General features: G+C 39.1%; 1 protein-coding gene across 1 annotated transcript in view; it reads left to right on the forward strand.

Annotated features, from left to right (window-relative positions):
* The window catches only part of ANK2 (ankyrin 2), a 208,070-nt gene that overhangs the window by 164,857 nt on the left and 24,573 nt on the right, over window positions 1-18,640 (forward strand). The window contains exons 37-43 of the mRNA XM_084859756.1: window positions 531-656; window positions 1,377-1,499; window positions 2,282-2,314; window positions 7,823-7,844; window positions 11,172-12,329; window positions 12,408-17,171; window positions 18,488-18,562. Of these exons, the coding sequence (XP_084715882.1) occupies window positions 531-656; window positions 1,377-1,499; window positions 2,282-2,314; window positions 7,823-7,844; window positions 11,172-12,329; window positions 12,408-17,171; window positions 18,488-18,562 (6,301 nt within the window). The remainder of the gene's footprint in view (window positions 1-530; window positions 657-1,376; window positions 1,500-2,281; window positions 2,315-7,822; window positions 7,845-11,171; window positions 12,330-12,407; window positions 17,172-18,487; window positions 18,563-18,640) is intronic.

Here is an 18,640-nt window from a genome sequence, read left to right on the forward strand (position 1 = left end):
AGAATATTGTTCAAGCCTATAAAAATAACATGTGCCAAAATGTGCCAGACTGAAATGCATGAAATGGAAATCCCTATATAGATTCAGAAAAGGTATCAGGCAGTATCCTATGGTGTTGAACCACTAATGCTAACTTTGTTCTCCTACCATAAGGGACCTATACCACAACAGCAATAACATTAGTTTGCATGATGGGTTTTCCAGGGAATCCCATCACACAAGTAATGCTATTGCCATTGTCCAACAGATCCTTTATGCTGGCGCAACATCATTAGCAGTAGCGGTATGGCATCATAGGATACTGCCCATAAGTAGTATCCTACTTCCACTTTTAAAGATATATATAGGTGTAGTTTTTAAAGTCAAAATCAAGTATATATTAGCAGATTCCAAATAACAAGGTATCAATAATAGTGTGATATTGAGGTCAGTGCATTCTAGAAACTGATTAAATCTAATAATGAATTCTTATAAAAATAGCATTCATGAGAATTCATTTTATTGTTCTGTTCCTTATTAACCATATGTAGGTACTGGAAGGAAAACCCATCTATGTGGACTGCTTTGGGAATCTAGTACCGCTAACAAAGAGTGGCCAACATCACATATTCAGTTTTTATGCCTTCAAAGAAAATAGACTTCCACTGTTTGTGAAGGTAATGGATACAGGTCTATATTTGGTTTTATTCTGTGGTGACTATTATATAGAACATTCAACAAACAGAAATGTTCCATCTATTTACAGCCAGAAACCATCAATCTTAGCTATTCCAAGCACCAGCAGCAAAGTTAAAGAAATGCATTTCCAGTGTGCTAGTCTGTGTTATACTCCTGTGTTCACACTTATGCTTCAAGGAATCACCGTTTTTTGCAACAGAAAGAACAATGGCAAATTGGAAAAAAGCACCTCAGAAATGAAATAATGAAGCATTAAATTATTTGAAGGCTGTCATATTCCCTATATTCCATCTAGACACCTTCCAGATAGTATACCGCATGCATCAAGTAAAAACAGCGAGGGCCCTCAGAAATGTTGGTACCTGTCTCTGGCTTCAGAACTCCCTTTGGAGGTCTGCTAAAGCTTTCCACCTTTTCATTTTCTGGTAGATATATAAAATGTTCTTATTTAAGCAGGGTTTCATGACTATGGTCTATGGATACATATGGCTTTATTTATTTATTTAATAGATTTATATACCGCTGAACATATTTAAAAATATATCTAAGTGGTCTTAGGTCTGTGTTAATCTGTCCATTCTGTATTGCTAGATATTTAAAATTGTTGTCTCCTTTATTGAGATTTAGAGATAGGGAACATGGGCAAGTTTGTAAAATGTATTAATATGGCCTTAAGCTCTTGAATGTTTCTGCACTAGGTTCGGGACACAACTCAAGAACCTTGTGGACGCCTGTCATTTATGAAGGAACCTAAATCTTCAAGAGGCCTAGTACATCAGGCTATCTGCAATCTGAACATCACATTACCAATTTACACAAAGGTATTGCACTATACAATGACAAAAACTTTTCCCACTTACTAAACTGGCACCCTAACATTTGGGAGATCCCATTACTGCACCACATCTCACAAACTCCTAGGGCAGTCCATCTTTTGGGTTTTGGTATATGAATTCAGTTGTGTGTGTGTGTGTGTGTATAAACATATAAAGGGTGTGTAAATTATCGTCTTCTCTGTATCAGGGTCTCTCGACCTCTCTTGAGTGCTGAGAATCAATTGAAAGCTTCTCTACCCACCCTCAAATTGAGCTGTGATCCGTTTTCCAACGTTACACTGTTCATAGGTACATCATTCAAATAAGCTATTCAATGCACAGGAGAACTGTCTGAGGCATCATATGCACTAGCAATCATGGTCATTGGAATTTAAAGATAAAAATATTAAGTTTGAAGCATTAACAATAAAGAGAGAACAATAAATACATGCAAAATACATTTATTTTATTTTTTTTAATTTCGGGACATATAGGAAGCCTGTCAGCCGCCTGGTGATAGAGAAACAATTCTCAAGGTTCTTTAATAGGCAATAATAATAAAGCAAAAGCCTAGCATTTGGAAGTAGCTTTCCTTCTTATAATTAACCTGAGTCCCCAGCTTTTAAAAATTAAACTGACTCTCTTGTTCCCTTTTTTTCCTTCTTAGGGGAAAGTGAAAAATTGTGTTCATTTTGAATGTGACCAGAAATCATTCTTTTCCTTTAACTGCATCCTATCTTTCCTTGCTCTGTTTTTCTCTTTTCTTGCATGGCATATTGGGCTTAAAGGAATCAGAATCAGATCAAGAACAGGAAGAAGAGGTAATTTTGCTAATACATCAATGCTCTATAAAATGATTGTGGCTAGGATCCAAATAGCTTTGTGTACACATAGACAGATTCCCCAGTTTTCCCCTTACCTACTGGATCACACAAAGCTCCAGAAAATCTCCCAGCTGTCAGGAGCTGCTTTGGGGGGCTGCACGGAGGGGTGTTGGTGGAAAAGCTGCAGAATATGGGGGTCTTTTGAATCCCAATATGTGTCTTTGTTTTATATTTACTTAGAATAGACAGCTAAATTTGAAGAACTTGGTCACTGGTCAGTTTAAAAGAATCAAAAGTGTTTAGTTGCAGGAATAAATATAAAAGTAGTTGTATAACATTGGATGTTGCATAAATCAGTACTGTAATATATTACATACACAAACTTACTGGTCTTGTTCAGACATAATGCTAAACTATGCTTTATTATGTGAACTAGCATCGGACTCTTGCGGTCCATCTCCAGTGTAACTGGGAGGAGATTTGAAGTATTCACTTCAGTTTTTAACTAACACAGTTTAGCGTTCTGTAAGAATCTGGAAAAAAAACTGTGATTAGTTTTAACTATGGTTTATGAAGCTGGCTTGTTTCAATAAACTATAGTAAAGATTAACGACAGTTTAGGATTCAGACATAACACAAAACTGCAGTTAACTGAAAATGGAAGTGAAAGCTTCCATTGCCTCACAGCCACGACAGTGGAGGGGAGGGAGAAGCGCATGAGGCTTGTTTATGTAATGTTAAACCATAGTTTAGCATTACACAGGAAAGCCAGTGTCTTTGAAATCTCTATTAAACAAAGTCTGAAATTTGAACAATGTCATGGGAATGTATTGAAAAAAATTTTTAAATTGGAAAGCAGTTACTGCTGCTCTGAGCCATTGTGTTAACTGTGAGAGGAAAGTAAAAGAGAACAATAATTAATGTACATATGCAGTTTGTACTGCTATACCGGCTAAGCTAATATATTGAGATTGTTTATGAACATCATCATTAACGCAGCTACTGAATGTTCTAGCCAGGTGGACTAGAAGTACCTACTTTAGGGTATTCGCTGACTCATGGTGTCTTCAAAGGATGGGGAGAATCCGAAGTATTACTGGTCTACTCTATATTTATGCTGTTTTTGTTCAGTAGGTGGGTACAGTATTCCTTGAGCCATTTATCCTCCTCCAGAAATAGTGAGCACAACCAATAATCTGGAAGAAAGGACTTGTCACCTTAGGTTTGCAAATAGGAAGTTCTTTAAGTTCCTAGAAATAGCTGGAGTTTCCACAATCCTTTGTCAGTTAAGGGCACAATCCTATGCATGTTTAGACAGAAAAAAATTCTTACAACTCCCTTGCTGGGAGCTTTGCTCACTGGGGAATGCTGGAAGTTATAGGATTTTCCCCATCTAAACATGCATGGGATTGCACCTTAATTGCAGCCATTCTACTGGACATTACTCTACTTCGGCATCTTGTTATTCGAGGCAATTAATTGCAACACCTGCCTAAAGCTGCCACCTCTAATTAGTTCTTTTCATAAAAGGGCTGACACTTGGTTCAGGCTTTTCTGGAAAGCAAGCTGACAATGGGCTTGTCTACACAGAGGCTTTTTATCCTGCAATTTTACTGCTTCCAGATTTCTTTCAGGTTTAAGATCGGCCCTTTACATGCACATCCCTTTCCCCCATCCCCCTTTATCTGTGAGTTCTGTATGTTTCATTATACAGCCACTAGATGGTGCTGTGGTATAGCTCCTGTTATTGTACGATGTTCTCTTTTCACGGAGATATTCAGTGCACTGTATTTTAATGGCTCATTGTCTCTGATCTTTAAAAAAAAGGGATAAAGGTCGGAAGACATGGGAAAGGCCCTGGCAGCTGACAACATCATGTAAAGGACCTGCAAACTTCTGTAACTTCTGTAATCTCAATTGCAGGATAAAAACCCCACATGAAGAAGCCCAATGAGTAACTATTGCCTAAGAAGCAGAAAACGAAAAATGAAAACAAAAAGAAAGGCAAAGCCTCAAAATGGTACTGGAAAATGAATCTTTATCAAAATATAATTCTTATGAAACAATAAAATAAGCAATGCGTTTTAACTGGACAGTCTTCTTCAAGGATACTGAAAGGACAAACAAATAAATAAATAGGTCAACCATAAGAAAGTTAATTATAAACATAGGCATTAATTATAATAGAACCCATGCTTTAAAAAAAAACACACAACCTCATTATGCATGGAATAAATCCTAAAGATTCAACTAATCACAATACAAAGTGACATCAGTCACTCTAAACTTCTTATACACTACAAGATATAATAAAAGATACATTAAAAAGATACATTAAAAAGGTAAAGAAACTAAAGGTAATATGATTTCAAGGATGTTGCTTTGATAGAAAAACATTAATCTTGGTAAGGTCAGGGTTTTTTTTAGCATTGCACCATACAATCCTATACATGTCTACTCAATGGGTAGTTACTTTCAGATATGTCTGTACAGGAGTGCAGCTTTAATGAGTTTTATATGCATTTAAAGAGTGAATTGTGTTGTTTTTGCAATAATATTACCTTTAGTTAATAGTTAATATTACCATTATCTTTTTAATTCTTTACTTTTTTCATATATCCTCTAAGGTCCATAGTTTGTTATCAAGTATATTTTCTTTAAAGGGTCCATGAATGGGATTTAAATTATAATAGTGTTTTTAATGAGAAATTTAGAGATTTTTGTTGTTTGCCATCTATTTTTATTTATTATATCTTATATCTTGTAGTGTACAGCAGTGGTGGGCAGACTTCAAACTTGTGGGGTCAACTTTTTTTTTTTAACTAGAACCCTGAGATCCACCAGGCAGAACCTGGTGCAAAACACACACAATCAATATATTAAGTCACAGTGGGTTATTTAAACCCATGGGCTGTTGTAGGGTTATTGGAGGGTTGTTTCCCCCTCCAGCAAGCCACACCTCCTGGGTTTGGATGACATGACTCAGGCGGTGATTATGGAAATTGCACCCAGAATGTGCTGTGATTTAAATAAGCCATAGTGGTTTATTTTAATCATATGAACTGGCCCACAGTTAGAATTAAAGAATTCTGAGCCCAGGAATGACTCAGAATGTTGTGTGGAAGGACTGTGAACTGCAATCAGTTCTGGCATTCAAATGCAGGTTTCAAAGTACTTGCACACAAAAATCCAGGCCTGGTTTATTTTATTTATTTATTTATTTATTTCATTTCTATACCGCCCAATAGCCGAAGCTCTCTGGGCGGTTCACAAAAATTAAATCCAAGCAACACACAATAAAACAATTTAAAATATATAGAACATTAAAACCACAATATAACAATACAACCACAATAAAACCTAGCAGCAGTGCAGGAGTTTAAAATACAGATTTAAAACAGCAAAGATAAAAGTTTAGAAAGCCAAAATGCTAAAATGCCTGGGAAAATAAAAAGGTCTTCACCTGGTGCCGAAAGGAATACAATGTAGGCGCCAGGCGAACCTCACTAGGGAGCTCATTCCAGAGCCGGGGTGCCACAGCAGAAAAAGCCCTCCTCCTATTAGCCACCCGCCTCACTTTGGCAGGGGCTCACGGAGAAGGGCCGCTGATGATGATCTTAAGGTCCGGGCAGGCACATATGGGAGGAGGCGATCCTTCAGGTAACCTGGCCCCAAGCCGTTAAGGGCTTTGAATGTTAACACCAGCACTTTGAATCGGGCCCAGAAATGGACTGGCAACCAATTTGGTTACCCCAAATTTTTTCACTTCAGCAATATAATTTGGAGGGGGAAGTCATTTTATTGATGCTGTTGTTACGTAATTGAGAGTCAGAAATCCTTGCCCATCTACTGGAAATCAGGCAGATATCTACCAGATACAGATACACCTTCTTCCCACCCTTGATGTAAGTTTTTTTTTTTTATCTTGGGTTGCTCTATTATTATTAATGCCCATGTTTATAATAATTTTAAGTATTATTAACTTATTTATTTATATATTCATTCTTTCATTGCTCCAAAAGGAAGATTATTACCAGCTGAAGCAGGTTGGGCATTTTATTGTTTCGTAAGGACTCTATTTTGATAAAGATTCATTTTCCAGTTCCATTTTGAGGCTTTGCTGCTTCTTTTGGGTTTTGGTGCTGGCCCTTTTTTCCCTTTGTAACAATTGCCTTAAGAAATCTCTTAATAGAAGACTGGTAGCCCAGCGCTATCAAGTTGCTTGCTTTTTCTGGACAGGGATTAAAAGTAGTTTGTGCTGCCATGGCTAAAGCAGCTATGGGACAGTAACATCTGGCTCCCCATTTACTCTTACTAACACTTGAGTCTAGCCTTCATACAACGTCTGGGTTTATAAAATGATTAATCTAGACTAACTAAGCTCCCTCTTAATTTTTGTTCCCTCATCTAAACCTGCAGGTCATACAAGTATGTTTTCATGACAACATAAAGGGATACTGGGTTTTCTTCTGGTGGAGTTGCTCCAACTGAAGAATCAGCTCTGGCTCCCAATGCTATTCCATCTGTTGTGGCATTGCATCAGTGCAAATGTTCTTGCACCCAATTCTCGACAATCTAGTCATCTTTCCTATGACATTCTTATGCAAACTTACTTGGGAGCAAGCACCACTAAATGCCGAGGAACTTACTTCAGAGTAAATATGCATGGGATTGCACTGTTCAAGGATCAGTTTATAAATTTGCTATATTGCTTACTTTGATGTTAGGCTTTCCAAACATTTTGTACGGTATACCTCCATCTTTATGTGACTTATTAGATAATTTTTTATCTGCTTCAGGCCTCTGTGTTAGGGAAAGGTGGGTAACAATATCATAATAACTTAGTATTACTTTTCAGAACTAAATATTAGCTCCCAACAGGTTTCCATAAAGATATACACCATAGATACTAGAGTTCTGATCATAAGCAGATACCAATTGTTATATCTTTGGATATGTACAGCTAGTACCTTTACATCATCTCTGACTGTGTCTATGTTCCTACTTTTGCTTACCTTTGAGAATTTATTTCTCAAAATACTGTTCAGGCACTTCCATACGTGCAGGATAAAAATAATCTTCTTGCTATTTCTTCCTTGTTTACCATTTTCCCCTGTCATTTTCAGTGGCTGTTATGTTCAAATTCTAACTTTCAGTATAAACAGAATAAATTAACAATTTAGGTTGTATCTTTTGGTAATAGCAAGAATATATAATCCAGATTCACCAGTGACTTAAAGCATGGCTAATTCTATTAAAATTCATTTTGTCTGAACAACCAGTTAAGATCCAAACCTAAGCATAACTATCAGGAAGGAAGTCATATTAAATTCAGTGGGATTTGTTTCCAAGTAAGCACGTTTAGGATTGAGCTGCAACTTTTACTTGTGTATGACACTGGGAAATTGGACTCAGCTTAGTTTAGCTGTTGCTCCAGGTAATAAGTTTCACCGTTTGTTGTGAGTCAAAGTTGCTGTAACGATTTCACTCTGTGTTTTCTTTCAGACTGACATGACATCGGAAAAACGTAAGATTTTAATTACAATACAATTGTGTGTACAAAAGCTGCCTAATAATAAAGTTAAGCATGAGAGAGACTGCAAGCTCTAATTGCTACTGATGATGGTATTAATTTTCTAAAATAGAAAAATATAATAATATAAATGCAGCTTTTAGATTAAATGTTATTTAAGTTGTTACTAATAATTAAAACTAAACTACCAAGACAGTTCATCTAAGCATCCACTTTCCTTTTGACATCCCTTGGTGACCCTGCTCTTGCTGTTAGGCTTGTATAAATTCCCCTTTTATGATTTCTTTTTGTTTTTTGTATGCTCATTGACATAAAGTCATTACATTTTACAAATTAATTACAGTATCACCTTTGAAAATGAAACTTCGACAAGCTACTTAAGCTGCTTCATGAAACTCTTTACATGCAATATGCTTGTATGTGCGTATATAAAAGTGATACCGTTTTAAGTAACAAAAATCCATCCCCCACACCCTAGTTGCTCTGGTGAAGTATTTCTGGAAAGTATATTTATATTTTGGAACATAGGTGTTAGCTGGAAATTCATTAAAATGCCCACAGCTTGGAGAGGAGCAGAGCACGTAGGGGAAGGATGAGAATGGGCACAGAGGCTGGGTAAATCAGGCCACCAACACATATCCTAAACAGATACTGGCATGGCATGGGCAAGTGGGCAAAATACCATGGAAGCCCACTTGTTGCTGTTGTACCTCCAGGCCCTGCTGCTTAGAGGTGTTCAAGGACAAAGATCAACTTGAGGAAGAGACTGTCTTAGCTCAGTCATGCTGCCCACTGTGAGGGGCTGTGGCAGGTATTGAGGACCCTGAGCTAGGCCGGAAGTGAGCTATTGCCCCCAAGCCCCCAAAGGAGGAGTATGCAGGGCACCCACCCCTAGTTTCCCCCATGCTGTGGTCCCTGCCCAGTGCCCCAGTTCTAGACCAAAGCTAGTTCTGGCACAGTTATCGACACAAAAATGTGAAAGCAACATGAAATAATCCATGTTTACTATGAAGAAGGCAAAAACACCTGGAACCAAATAGCCCATTTGGAAATAAGGTAAACTTCCTTCTCGGTCGCATCCACTGGCAACTCGTGATCACCCATAAGAAAGGAAGCAAGTATTCTAGAAAAGCAACTAGATTTTTAAACTAGGAGGATAAACTGACCTGCTCCCATTCTGTAATGGGATTATTTAGGAGAAAAGTCTTCTTTTAATGAAAATTCAAGTATAGAGTGACAACCTTAACTTGGAGTTGAGCAACTGTAAATCACATAATTGGTAAATATAGAAATACAGTGAACAAAACCAAGCCAAAATTAAGCACTTTTAGTGCTTGATACTCTTCCACTGAAATCAGTGGAGCTTAAAAGTGCTCAGCTTTGACCCCATTATGTGCAGTAGGGGTTTTTCCAGGCTTAACCTGGTAATGCTGCAACATTCTTTAAAATAAAGGATCCATCGCTATGGTGAAGAAATGTTCCTGAGATTGCACCCCAGTTTGGGAAAGAACTTTGGCCAAAAGGCTCTCAGTACTTTTAGAAATTAAGCCATGTCCCAGTGATTAAAAGATTCTTTTTCTGAGTGCTCCTTTTTCTTCAAGCCCCAGTACCCAGTTAGAGTAGCAGAGACTGTGGAGTAGTGTATTGTGAAGTCTGGGAAGGCCTCAGTTTAAAATGAGCAGGCTGCAGAATCACACCATGCCAGGCATGGCAGTAGCATATTGGGTGTAAAGATTGTTTAGTAGTGACCAGGAGTTTAAGCTGGAATCTTGTGGTCAAGACACCACATCCTGTTCTCCATTCATGCAGAGTACAGGACTGCAGTCTACATTTGGTCAGGCTGCTCCTCCTTCATCTCCTCCCTAGTTGGATTCCTTCTGTCTAGTCGCTTTTCTCATTCATAAATCTCTTTGCCTGGCCTTTGTCAAGTCTCCCTCTCACCATTTAAGACTTCCTCAACCTGGTGCCCTCCAGATATTTTGTACTACAACTCCTATCCCTGACCATTTGCCATGCCAGATGGGAGTTCTAATCCAAAATATCTGGAGGCACCGAGTTGAGGAAGGTCACACACTTCTAATTTTAAATTAGAAAAATTAGAAATTTTAAAACACTGAGTGCACTGAGAAACTGAATGATAAATAGCAAAGTTCATAATTTCTCTGGAGTGAGCTTTTCAGCAAATCTATTCCTCCTTCTATCTTGCCATGTTCTATATTATTTCCAACCAGATATTTAATATATTAGTTATAGAAAATATTGGTTATAGAAAATAAATAATACTTCACCACAGTATATTACACATGATTTTATGCCTTTTTCATTTGTAACCATCTAGGCTTTGTTGTTTTTAAATGTAAGGATACTTACCCTGCAATGTATGCAACAGCTTTGCTTTGCATGGAAATAACTTGGCTTACATATATATTGTATGTATGTTTTTGTCTGTGTGTGTATGTATATGTCCTGTGTGAATGTTTTTGGTTGCCATGCATTACATTTTTCCCCTAACCTTTGAGTTCTCTGTTGAGCTAGTCACTATTCAAATTTTCTTTCCCAGTTTTTCTTTAAAAAAATTATTATTATTATTTCTTTCCCTTGACTTATTCATTCATTATTTATTTAATAATGAGGCTGTTCCAAGGAAAGGATCATGCCTCTTGAAATAATATTCTGTGTGTCTGTGTCATCATTTGGATGTAAAATTCCCCTTAGATGAAATGCCGGTTTGCAGCTGCCTCAGATATCAATGTATTTCATTTACTGTAGAGTATTGCAGAATTAAATGTAAATACAGATTTATTTTTTACTTTGGTTATTAAACAAAAGTTTATATCCATATACTTAATTTTGGTTCTGAAGTTTGCTACCACTGGCTTTCTCTTTGTGGAGTTCAACTTTCAACCAATTACAATCTCCCCCGCTCCTTTGTTCTCTGTTTTTATTTGAACATTGATCTGTAACATCTGAACAATCTTGAGATGCCTATCTTTCTGTAAATTCCACTGTTTCTTTTTCTTCCCTGCCTTTGTTTTTATGGTGTCCTTGGTTTATAAAGCTTTAGTGTTGTATGTGTGGGTGTGCTGTACTGCAAAAACTAAGCAAGTTATTTCCTGCCCACTTTCTTTTTTGGTTTTCCCCCTGTTAGCTTTGCTTTGCTTTTTTTTCACCCCCAGATTTGTGGATCCACCATACCCAGACCATTTTGTTGACCCTCCTACCGCTGCAATCAAAGACAGTCATTACAGTCCTGATTACATTTTTCAATCTCTATTTTTGATTTCCATTTATTTTCAATGTTTTTCCCCATTTGCATCAAAGATGATGATGAAACAGAATCTACAGAAACATCTATCCTGAAAAGTCACCTTGTCAATGAAGTTCCTGTCCTAGCCAGCCCAGACTTGCTATCTGAAGTCTCTGAGATGAAACAAGATTTGATAAAAATGACTGCCATCTTGACAACGGACTCTTCCGAAAAGTCAGGTTCCATTAAGGTGAAAGATCTTGTAAAAGCTGCTGATGAAGAGCCTGGAGAACCATTTGAAATTGTGGAAAGAGTTAAAGAGGACTTAGAAAAAGTAAATGAAATTCTGAGAAGTGGAAGCTGCCCCAAAGAAGAGCCAGTTCTTCAGAGATCCAGTTCTGGAAGAGACTTGGTAGAAGAAGAAGAGTGGGTTATTGTAAGTGATGAAGAAATTGAAGAGGCCAAGCAAAATGTTCCTTTGGAAGTCACTGAGCCTGTCTGTGTAGAAACTAGAACAGGCAAAGGAAAAACAGAAAAAGAAACAAAAGATGTAACAGGAATGATAGATTACCTCAGTGAGGATCTAAAGGTTTATGTGTCCTTGAATGAAGTACATCCACAAACATTTCAAGAAGACATTGTACAAGAGAGATTTGAAGCTGTCGTTGTAAGCAGAGGTTATAAAACAGGTGATGGAGACCAAGAGAAGCAAGGCCTACGCAAACCTACCTTGGAAATTAAAAAACCAGTTAGGAAGAAATTAAAAGATAAACAGAAGCCAAAGGATGAAGAAACCCAAGGAAAGGAAGAACACTGTGGGATAACAAAGTTCAGCTCAGAGGAGTCTTTAGATGAAGAAGTGGGATTAGCCCCTGCAGAGCCTACCAAGGTAACTGCTGTGTCTCCTGTGATAGAAGAGACTCCTATTGGCTCAATAAAAGATAAAGTGAAAGCCCTTCAGAAGCGAGTGGAAGATGAGCAAAAAGGACGTTCAAAATTGCCTGTCCGAGTCCCAGGAAAAGAAGGGACAACTGAGAAGCCTGTTACAAAGCCATCACAAGCTAAAAAAATAATTTACAAAACAAGAACCCCAGCTTCTCCCCCTGCCTCAAAGACTCCAGGTTCTCCATCTGCCTCAAAGACTGTGGCTTCTCCCTCAAAACTATCGTCTCCCTCTGCTAAAAAGCCCGCTGTTTCTCCCACAGCTAAAAAGCCAGCTGTTTCTCCTACATGTTCTCCCACAGCTAAAAAGCCAGCTGTTTCTCCCACATGTTCTCCCACAGCTAAGAAGCCAGCTGTTTCTCCCACAGTTAAGAAGGCAGCTGTTTCTCCCACAGCTAAGAAGCCAGCTGTTTCTCCCACAGCTAAGAAGCCAGCTGTTTCTCCCACAGCTAAGAAGCCACCTGTTTCACCATCTTCCAAAACAGAAAGACTTGAGGAGACTATGTCTGTTCGTGAACTGATGAAAGCTTTCCAATCAGGTCAAGACCCATCAAAGTATAAAGCTGGACTTTTTGAGCATAAGTCTATTAAGCAGAAACAGCAGGCTTCTGACAAAGAGGGGGCTAAAAAATCTGCTCAAGCAGAGAGTGAAAAGAAGCAGGCATTGACACATAGAGACACACACAAAAAAGAGAGCCCCAAAAGCAAAAAGGGCCAGGAGCCTCAGGCAGATGTAGGTTTGCAATTGAAAAAAGATGCACATGGTACTCCTGATATAACTCTGAAGAAAGATTTAGCCACACAGCAGGCAAAACAGCAGAGTAACAAAACCACAGGAAAAAAATCTCCAGTTGCTACTGATGAAAGTTCCAAGGAAGTGGTCCTGACATTTGATGACCAAGGGGACACTGACCTCCAAATCAGTCCAGACAGAAAGACATCGACAGATTTTTCTGATGTCATAAAAGAGGAGCTTGAGGATAATGATAAATATCTACAGTTCCGGCACATTTCCATTACTGAGGAAGGTGAGCTTCACTTAGATCAAGTTCTGACCAGTCCATTCAGTGTTACATTTCCATCAGAATATGTGAAAGATGGGTTTTTGCCTGCCCTCTCCTTGCAAAGTGGTGCTTTGGATGGCAGCTCAGAAAGCCTTAAACATGAAGGCATAGCAGATTCTCCAATTGGTAGCCTGCTTGATGGAACCCCTCAAATCAGCTCTGAGGAAAGTTATAAGCATGAGGGCTTGGCAGAAACTCCAGAAACAAGCCCTGAGAGCCTCTCATTCTCACCAAAGAAAACAGAAACTGCTGAACAGATGGAAGAAACAGAACTAGCCAGTACAGCGGAGAGAACGGCAGAGACACATTCGCCAAAGGGAGTTTCTCCAACAACAACAAGTGAAAGGACTGTTACTGACAAAGACTTAAAAGCAATCACAGAGACCTCAGAGTCCCAATCCCATCATATGTCAGAAGAACTACAAGTTCCAACCTTCAAAGAAGAGATAGACAAATGTACAGATTCTAGCTCAACTTTGATGAGTAAAGATGCTGTCAGGGATGAGTTATCTATAACGGCTGATCAAGGACATTTGATTCAGTTATCTGATATACACGATTCTTCTTTAGAGAAAGATGAGGATGTATCCTCTGGGCACCATGCCATTAGCAGAGGACTGGAGCTTTCACTTCCTAGCCATGACAGTGAAGGCCTTAGCCCAGGTGCAGATGAATCCATAGCTATAAGCCATAAAGATTCACTGGAAGCAAGCCCAGTGCTGGAAGACAATTCCTCACGTAAAACACCCGATTCCCTTGAGCCTAGTCCCACCAAAGAATCCCCCTGCCGTGATTCTCTGGAAAGCAGCCCAGTAGAACAGAAAATAAAGACTGGCATCCTTCCAGGACCTGGTCCCATTCAAGCTGCCCTTGCCAAAGCAGAAAACTTCCCAGAGCTGACACCTGTGCGGTCTAGGCTTTTACGTGACCCTGATGGGAGTGCTGAAGATGACAGTTTAGAGCAGACATCTCTTATGGAGAGCTCAGGGAAAAGCCCTCTTTCACCTGAGACTCCTAGCTCCGAGGAAATTAGTTATGAAATCACACCAAAAATAACAGATTCACAGGTGCTGTCAAATATACCCAAGTCCTCTGCAATTCCAGAAGTCAGTGAAGAGCCAGAGGATGATTCAGAAGGTGAGCCAAAGAAAAGGTTCACACCAGAAGAAGAGATGTTTAAAATGGTGACCAAAATAAAAATGTTTGATGAGCTGGAACAGGAAGCAAAACAGAAAAGGGACTATAAAAAGGATTCCAAACAAGATGATGTTGCTTCAGCTTCCGATATGGAAGCTGTTTCTGAAGTTGAAACTGCACCCTCAGTAACTGTGGAAGACAATGATATACCTACTGTGGTGACTTCTGCAGCTGAATCTAGAAAGACATCTTCCTCTTCAGAGAGTGAGCCAGAATTAACAAAGCTGAAAAAAGAAGCTGACTCTGGGCTGTTAATGGAGCCTGTAATTAGAGTGCAGCCTCCTTCTCCTCATCTTTGCAATATGGATTCCAGTTCCAGTCCTGAAGAAACAGTGTTTCAGCCTATCGATTCCAAGCAGAATGCATTCAGTACTGAAGAAGATAACACAGAATCAGATAAACCAACAGAGGAAACCAAAATGTCTGGTGATACATCGCTAGCCTCTGATGCTAGCATCATAGCACAGGCTAGCGAATCCAAATGCTACAGCACAGATGAGAGTGACACAGTTAGCCCTAATGGCCCTATGATGCAGCCTGAGGAATCTTTCTACCATTCTGTTGGTGATGATGCCCCCAAAGTAGCTGAGTTATATGAAATCTCAGGGGCATCAGACTACCAGGATGATTCTGAAAAAGATGCTGCAGCATCTGACGGGGTACCACACAGAGACCTAGTTACTGTGGAAGCTACAGAGGGCTCCTGCATACCTGGTACCACTCATTGCTGTATATCCCAAAATGATGAATTGTCTATTGTTGTTTCACCTGTTCACTCCCCTTTGGGAAGTGATTTATCTGGAAATGACAAAGGTTTTGAGATGGCACAAAGGGATTTTTGTAGTGCAGAGCACTCCACAGAATATTCATCTCTAACCACCCAAAAGGGTGAATGTGAAGTTTATGTAGAAGATGTTGATGGAAGTAGTGCTCTGCCTATAACAAGCCCTTATGAAAATGTCCCTTCACAGCATTTTTTTACTAGCACTGAAATTAGTACAGGAATTGGTTTAAGGACAACAGATCAGTCATCTGGGGGTGATCATTCTGTTGAAGAAGTAACAACAACAAGTTCCCTTTGTAGACCAGCATCAATAGGTTCTGAGGTTCAGACCTCAGAAGAGATCTACATGGAGATAGAATCCAAACATGTAGACATCTTCCAGAAAAGATCAACTCCAATGCCTTCAGCATCAGACCCCACATCACTAGATGAAGCTGCTCTACAAGATATCAGGGATGAAGCTGAGAAAATAATCAGCCAAGTGATCATAACCAGGACAGATGTGGATTCTGACAAATGGAGTCAAATACGTGAAGATGATGATGCTTTTGAGGCTCGGGTGAAAGAGGAAGAACAAAGGATATTTGGCTTAATGGTAGACAGGAGATCACAAGGCACCACACCTGATACAACACCAGCCAGGACTCCCACAGAAGAAGGGACGCCTACCAGCGAACAAAACCCCTTTCTTTTCCAGGAAGGAAAACTGTTTGAAATGACAAGGAGTGGTGCCATAGACATGACCAAGAGGGATTATTCTGATGAAAACTTACACTTTTTCCAAATGGGGCAGCAGTCTCAGGAAGAGGTGTCATTATCTGAGGAAATGAGAGAAGCTGAAAGCCTAGAATGTCTCCAGGAGGAGCAACCCTCTGTTCCCTTTGTATCTTCTGAAATGGGTGAAGCAGAGATGCCCATAAAAGATTCTCTCATATCTGTATCTGAGGATGACACCAGTGGCTTATACAGCCCAAAGGGGGATATTAAATCTAGAATTCCTATTAAAATGGGTATTTCAGCCTCTTCAAAATCACCAAAAAAAGAAACTGCTGGTTCTGATGTTGATCCCTTCTCTAAAGTTGACACTGGTGACAAGTTTGATAGCTCCCAGGTGCCTTGCTCAATCTCTCCCGAGGAGACAGTGACTGAGGTACAGTTAAATTTTTCAACAGTCACCAGGTCTGTGTATGGTGAGCAGGAAGATGATTCCCCAGATTCCTCACCAGAGGAGCAGAAATCTGTAATTGAAATCCCTACTGCTGTCATGGAGAGTGTGCCTTCTTCTGAGAGCAAATCCAAAATTCCCATTAGGACAGCTCCCACTACATCCCACTCATTACAGCAATCAGAACCTGAGAGCCTTCCTTCAGATGGCTTTGTAGACAACCTAGAAGAATCACAGGATGATCCATCCAAACCAAAGTCTAAAATTCCTGTCAAAGCAACTTTCCAAAGAGTTGAGCAAGAGTGTATGTACACAGAGACATCTATTTGGAAGCCAGAGTCATCTAAAGCCCTTGACATAACATGCAACCTACCTATGAAACAAGACATTAGGAGCAAATCTGAATCTGATGCAAGTGCCTCTATGGTTTCAAAAGCTAAGCATATAGTCAAAGCTAGAAGCTATGCTGAGGCAGAAGCAGAGACCAGAGAGAGGGCGGGAGAGATGAAGCTTGAGCTAGAATCAGACGAGCTGACAACTGCACGGCCAAAGATATTTTCTTCACGATTACCTGTTAAGAGTAAAAGCACCTCAGCTTCCCACAGTGCTGTTAGTCCCTCAAAAGAAAGTAAGGAACATTTTTTTGACCTTTACAAAAACTCCATAGAATTCTTTGAAGAGATTAGCGATGAAGCTTCGAAGTTAGTGGATAGACTCACACAGTCAGAGAGAGAACAAGAATTAGTTTCAGATGATGAAAGTAGTAGTGCCCTAGAAGTTTCGGTTATTGAAAATGTGCCATCCATTGAGACCCAGCAGTCAGTTGCCGAGGACATCTTTGACACCAGGCCCATTTGGGATGAGTCTATTGAGACTCTGATTGAGCGTATTCCTGATGAAAATGTCCCTGACCATGTTGAAGGTATTTGCCAGTCATTGGGATTCCCTACGCATGTCATGAATCGCAATTCTTTGGTCGTTGTTTCTTCTCTTCTTTCCCCTTGCTTTTTGTGTGTGGTTTGTCTGTCTCTATTTTAAGCTTCCTGTGACAGTTAATGTGTTTTGTGTAAGCCCTGTCTGTTTTGTGTTATATGTCCCTGAAACAATCTCAAGATTGCACACTGCAAATGCTTATGGAAAGCATAAATATAACAAAATAGATGTTTGTTTTAAAAAGCACACAGCATTACTTGATGTTGTTTAACACTAACAAACTTACAGCATTATTATTTAACTTAACAGCTGACCATGCAAGTTTTAGTTTTTGATTTTTCTTCGCTGTAGTTCAGTCTCTTTGTCATGAAATACTTTTGACACAGAAAAACCAGGTAAGATTACTGTAATTCTGGATGTGCACATCCATTTATCTGTGCCAAAAGCAAATGTCATTAGAGTCTAAAAAATACTATACTTTTGTTGTTGCTGCACCTTTGTTTGACAAAATTAATTGAAGTTCACGCACTAAATTTATGGTTTTAATCTGGTTAAATTCAACAACCAATGTTATATCTATTTGTTGTTGTTTTTTAAATTCCTATGATTGTGCTGAAGTACAATAGGAAATTGAATTTTGAACATACTTTCCTATCTGGCTTTTCGTATGATCCAAAATGTGCATATGGAAAACAAAAACTCAAACTCTGCTGGTGTCGAATTGGCTGTTGGGACTATTCATTCTTCCTGCTGTGATGCAAATAGTCCTGAGAAGTGTGCTCTTGCTTTTCCATGCCTACTTGTAAATTGTGGGAAGTCCTAGCAAATATTAAATGAAAACTGCTAAATGCTAATGTGCCATGCAGAGACAATCATTCAGAATTCCTTTTCATACTTGTGGCTTAAAAATATGACTTAGTGTTTGAAAGGAAGCTACAGAAACCAAAGAATCACAAATGTGTGTTTGATGGCCCTTTGCCATTAGCTAAAGAGGCATGGAAATGCATTTCTTGCCCCAGCATATTTATTTACCTCTCCCTTTGTTTTGCTTTATTTTTAATGTATGGGGACATATCAGGAGCTCCAAAATAAAATTTAGGACAGTGTTTCCAAAGCCTCCAGTATCTTATTAATGCCCTTGTTTAAGTGCTGAGTTTCCAGTCTAGCCACTTACCAAGGCCCTTGGACTCCCTAAAGCAGCTACCATTCAAAAACACTGGCCTTATTTTGTGGAGTCTCCTTTCTTAAGGCAGATCAGTTTTGCATGTTTTTTTGTTAAATCTCTTCTATTTGACCTTATTTTAGATCAACAGGATGATCAAGAAAGGATAGAGGAAAGACTAGCACATATCGCTGATCATCTTGGATTCAGCTGGACAGGTAAACTGGTGTCTAGTTGAGATCACAATTATTTATCTGTGGTTATGCCATTTCTATGCATTATTAGGAAAATGACAC

This window comes from Heloderma suspectum, chromosome 5 (assembly GCF_057233095.1).
Source record: "Heloderma suspectum isolate Gila_16-S chromosome 5, 16-S_ref, whole genome shotgun sequence".
Lineage (NCBI taxonomy): Eukaryota > Metazoa > Chordata > Lepidosauria > Squamata > Helodermatidae > Heloderma > Heloderma suspectum.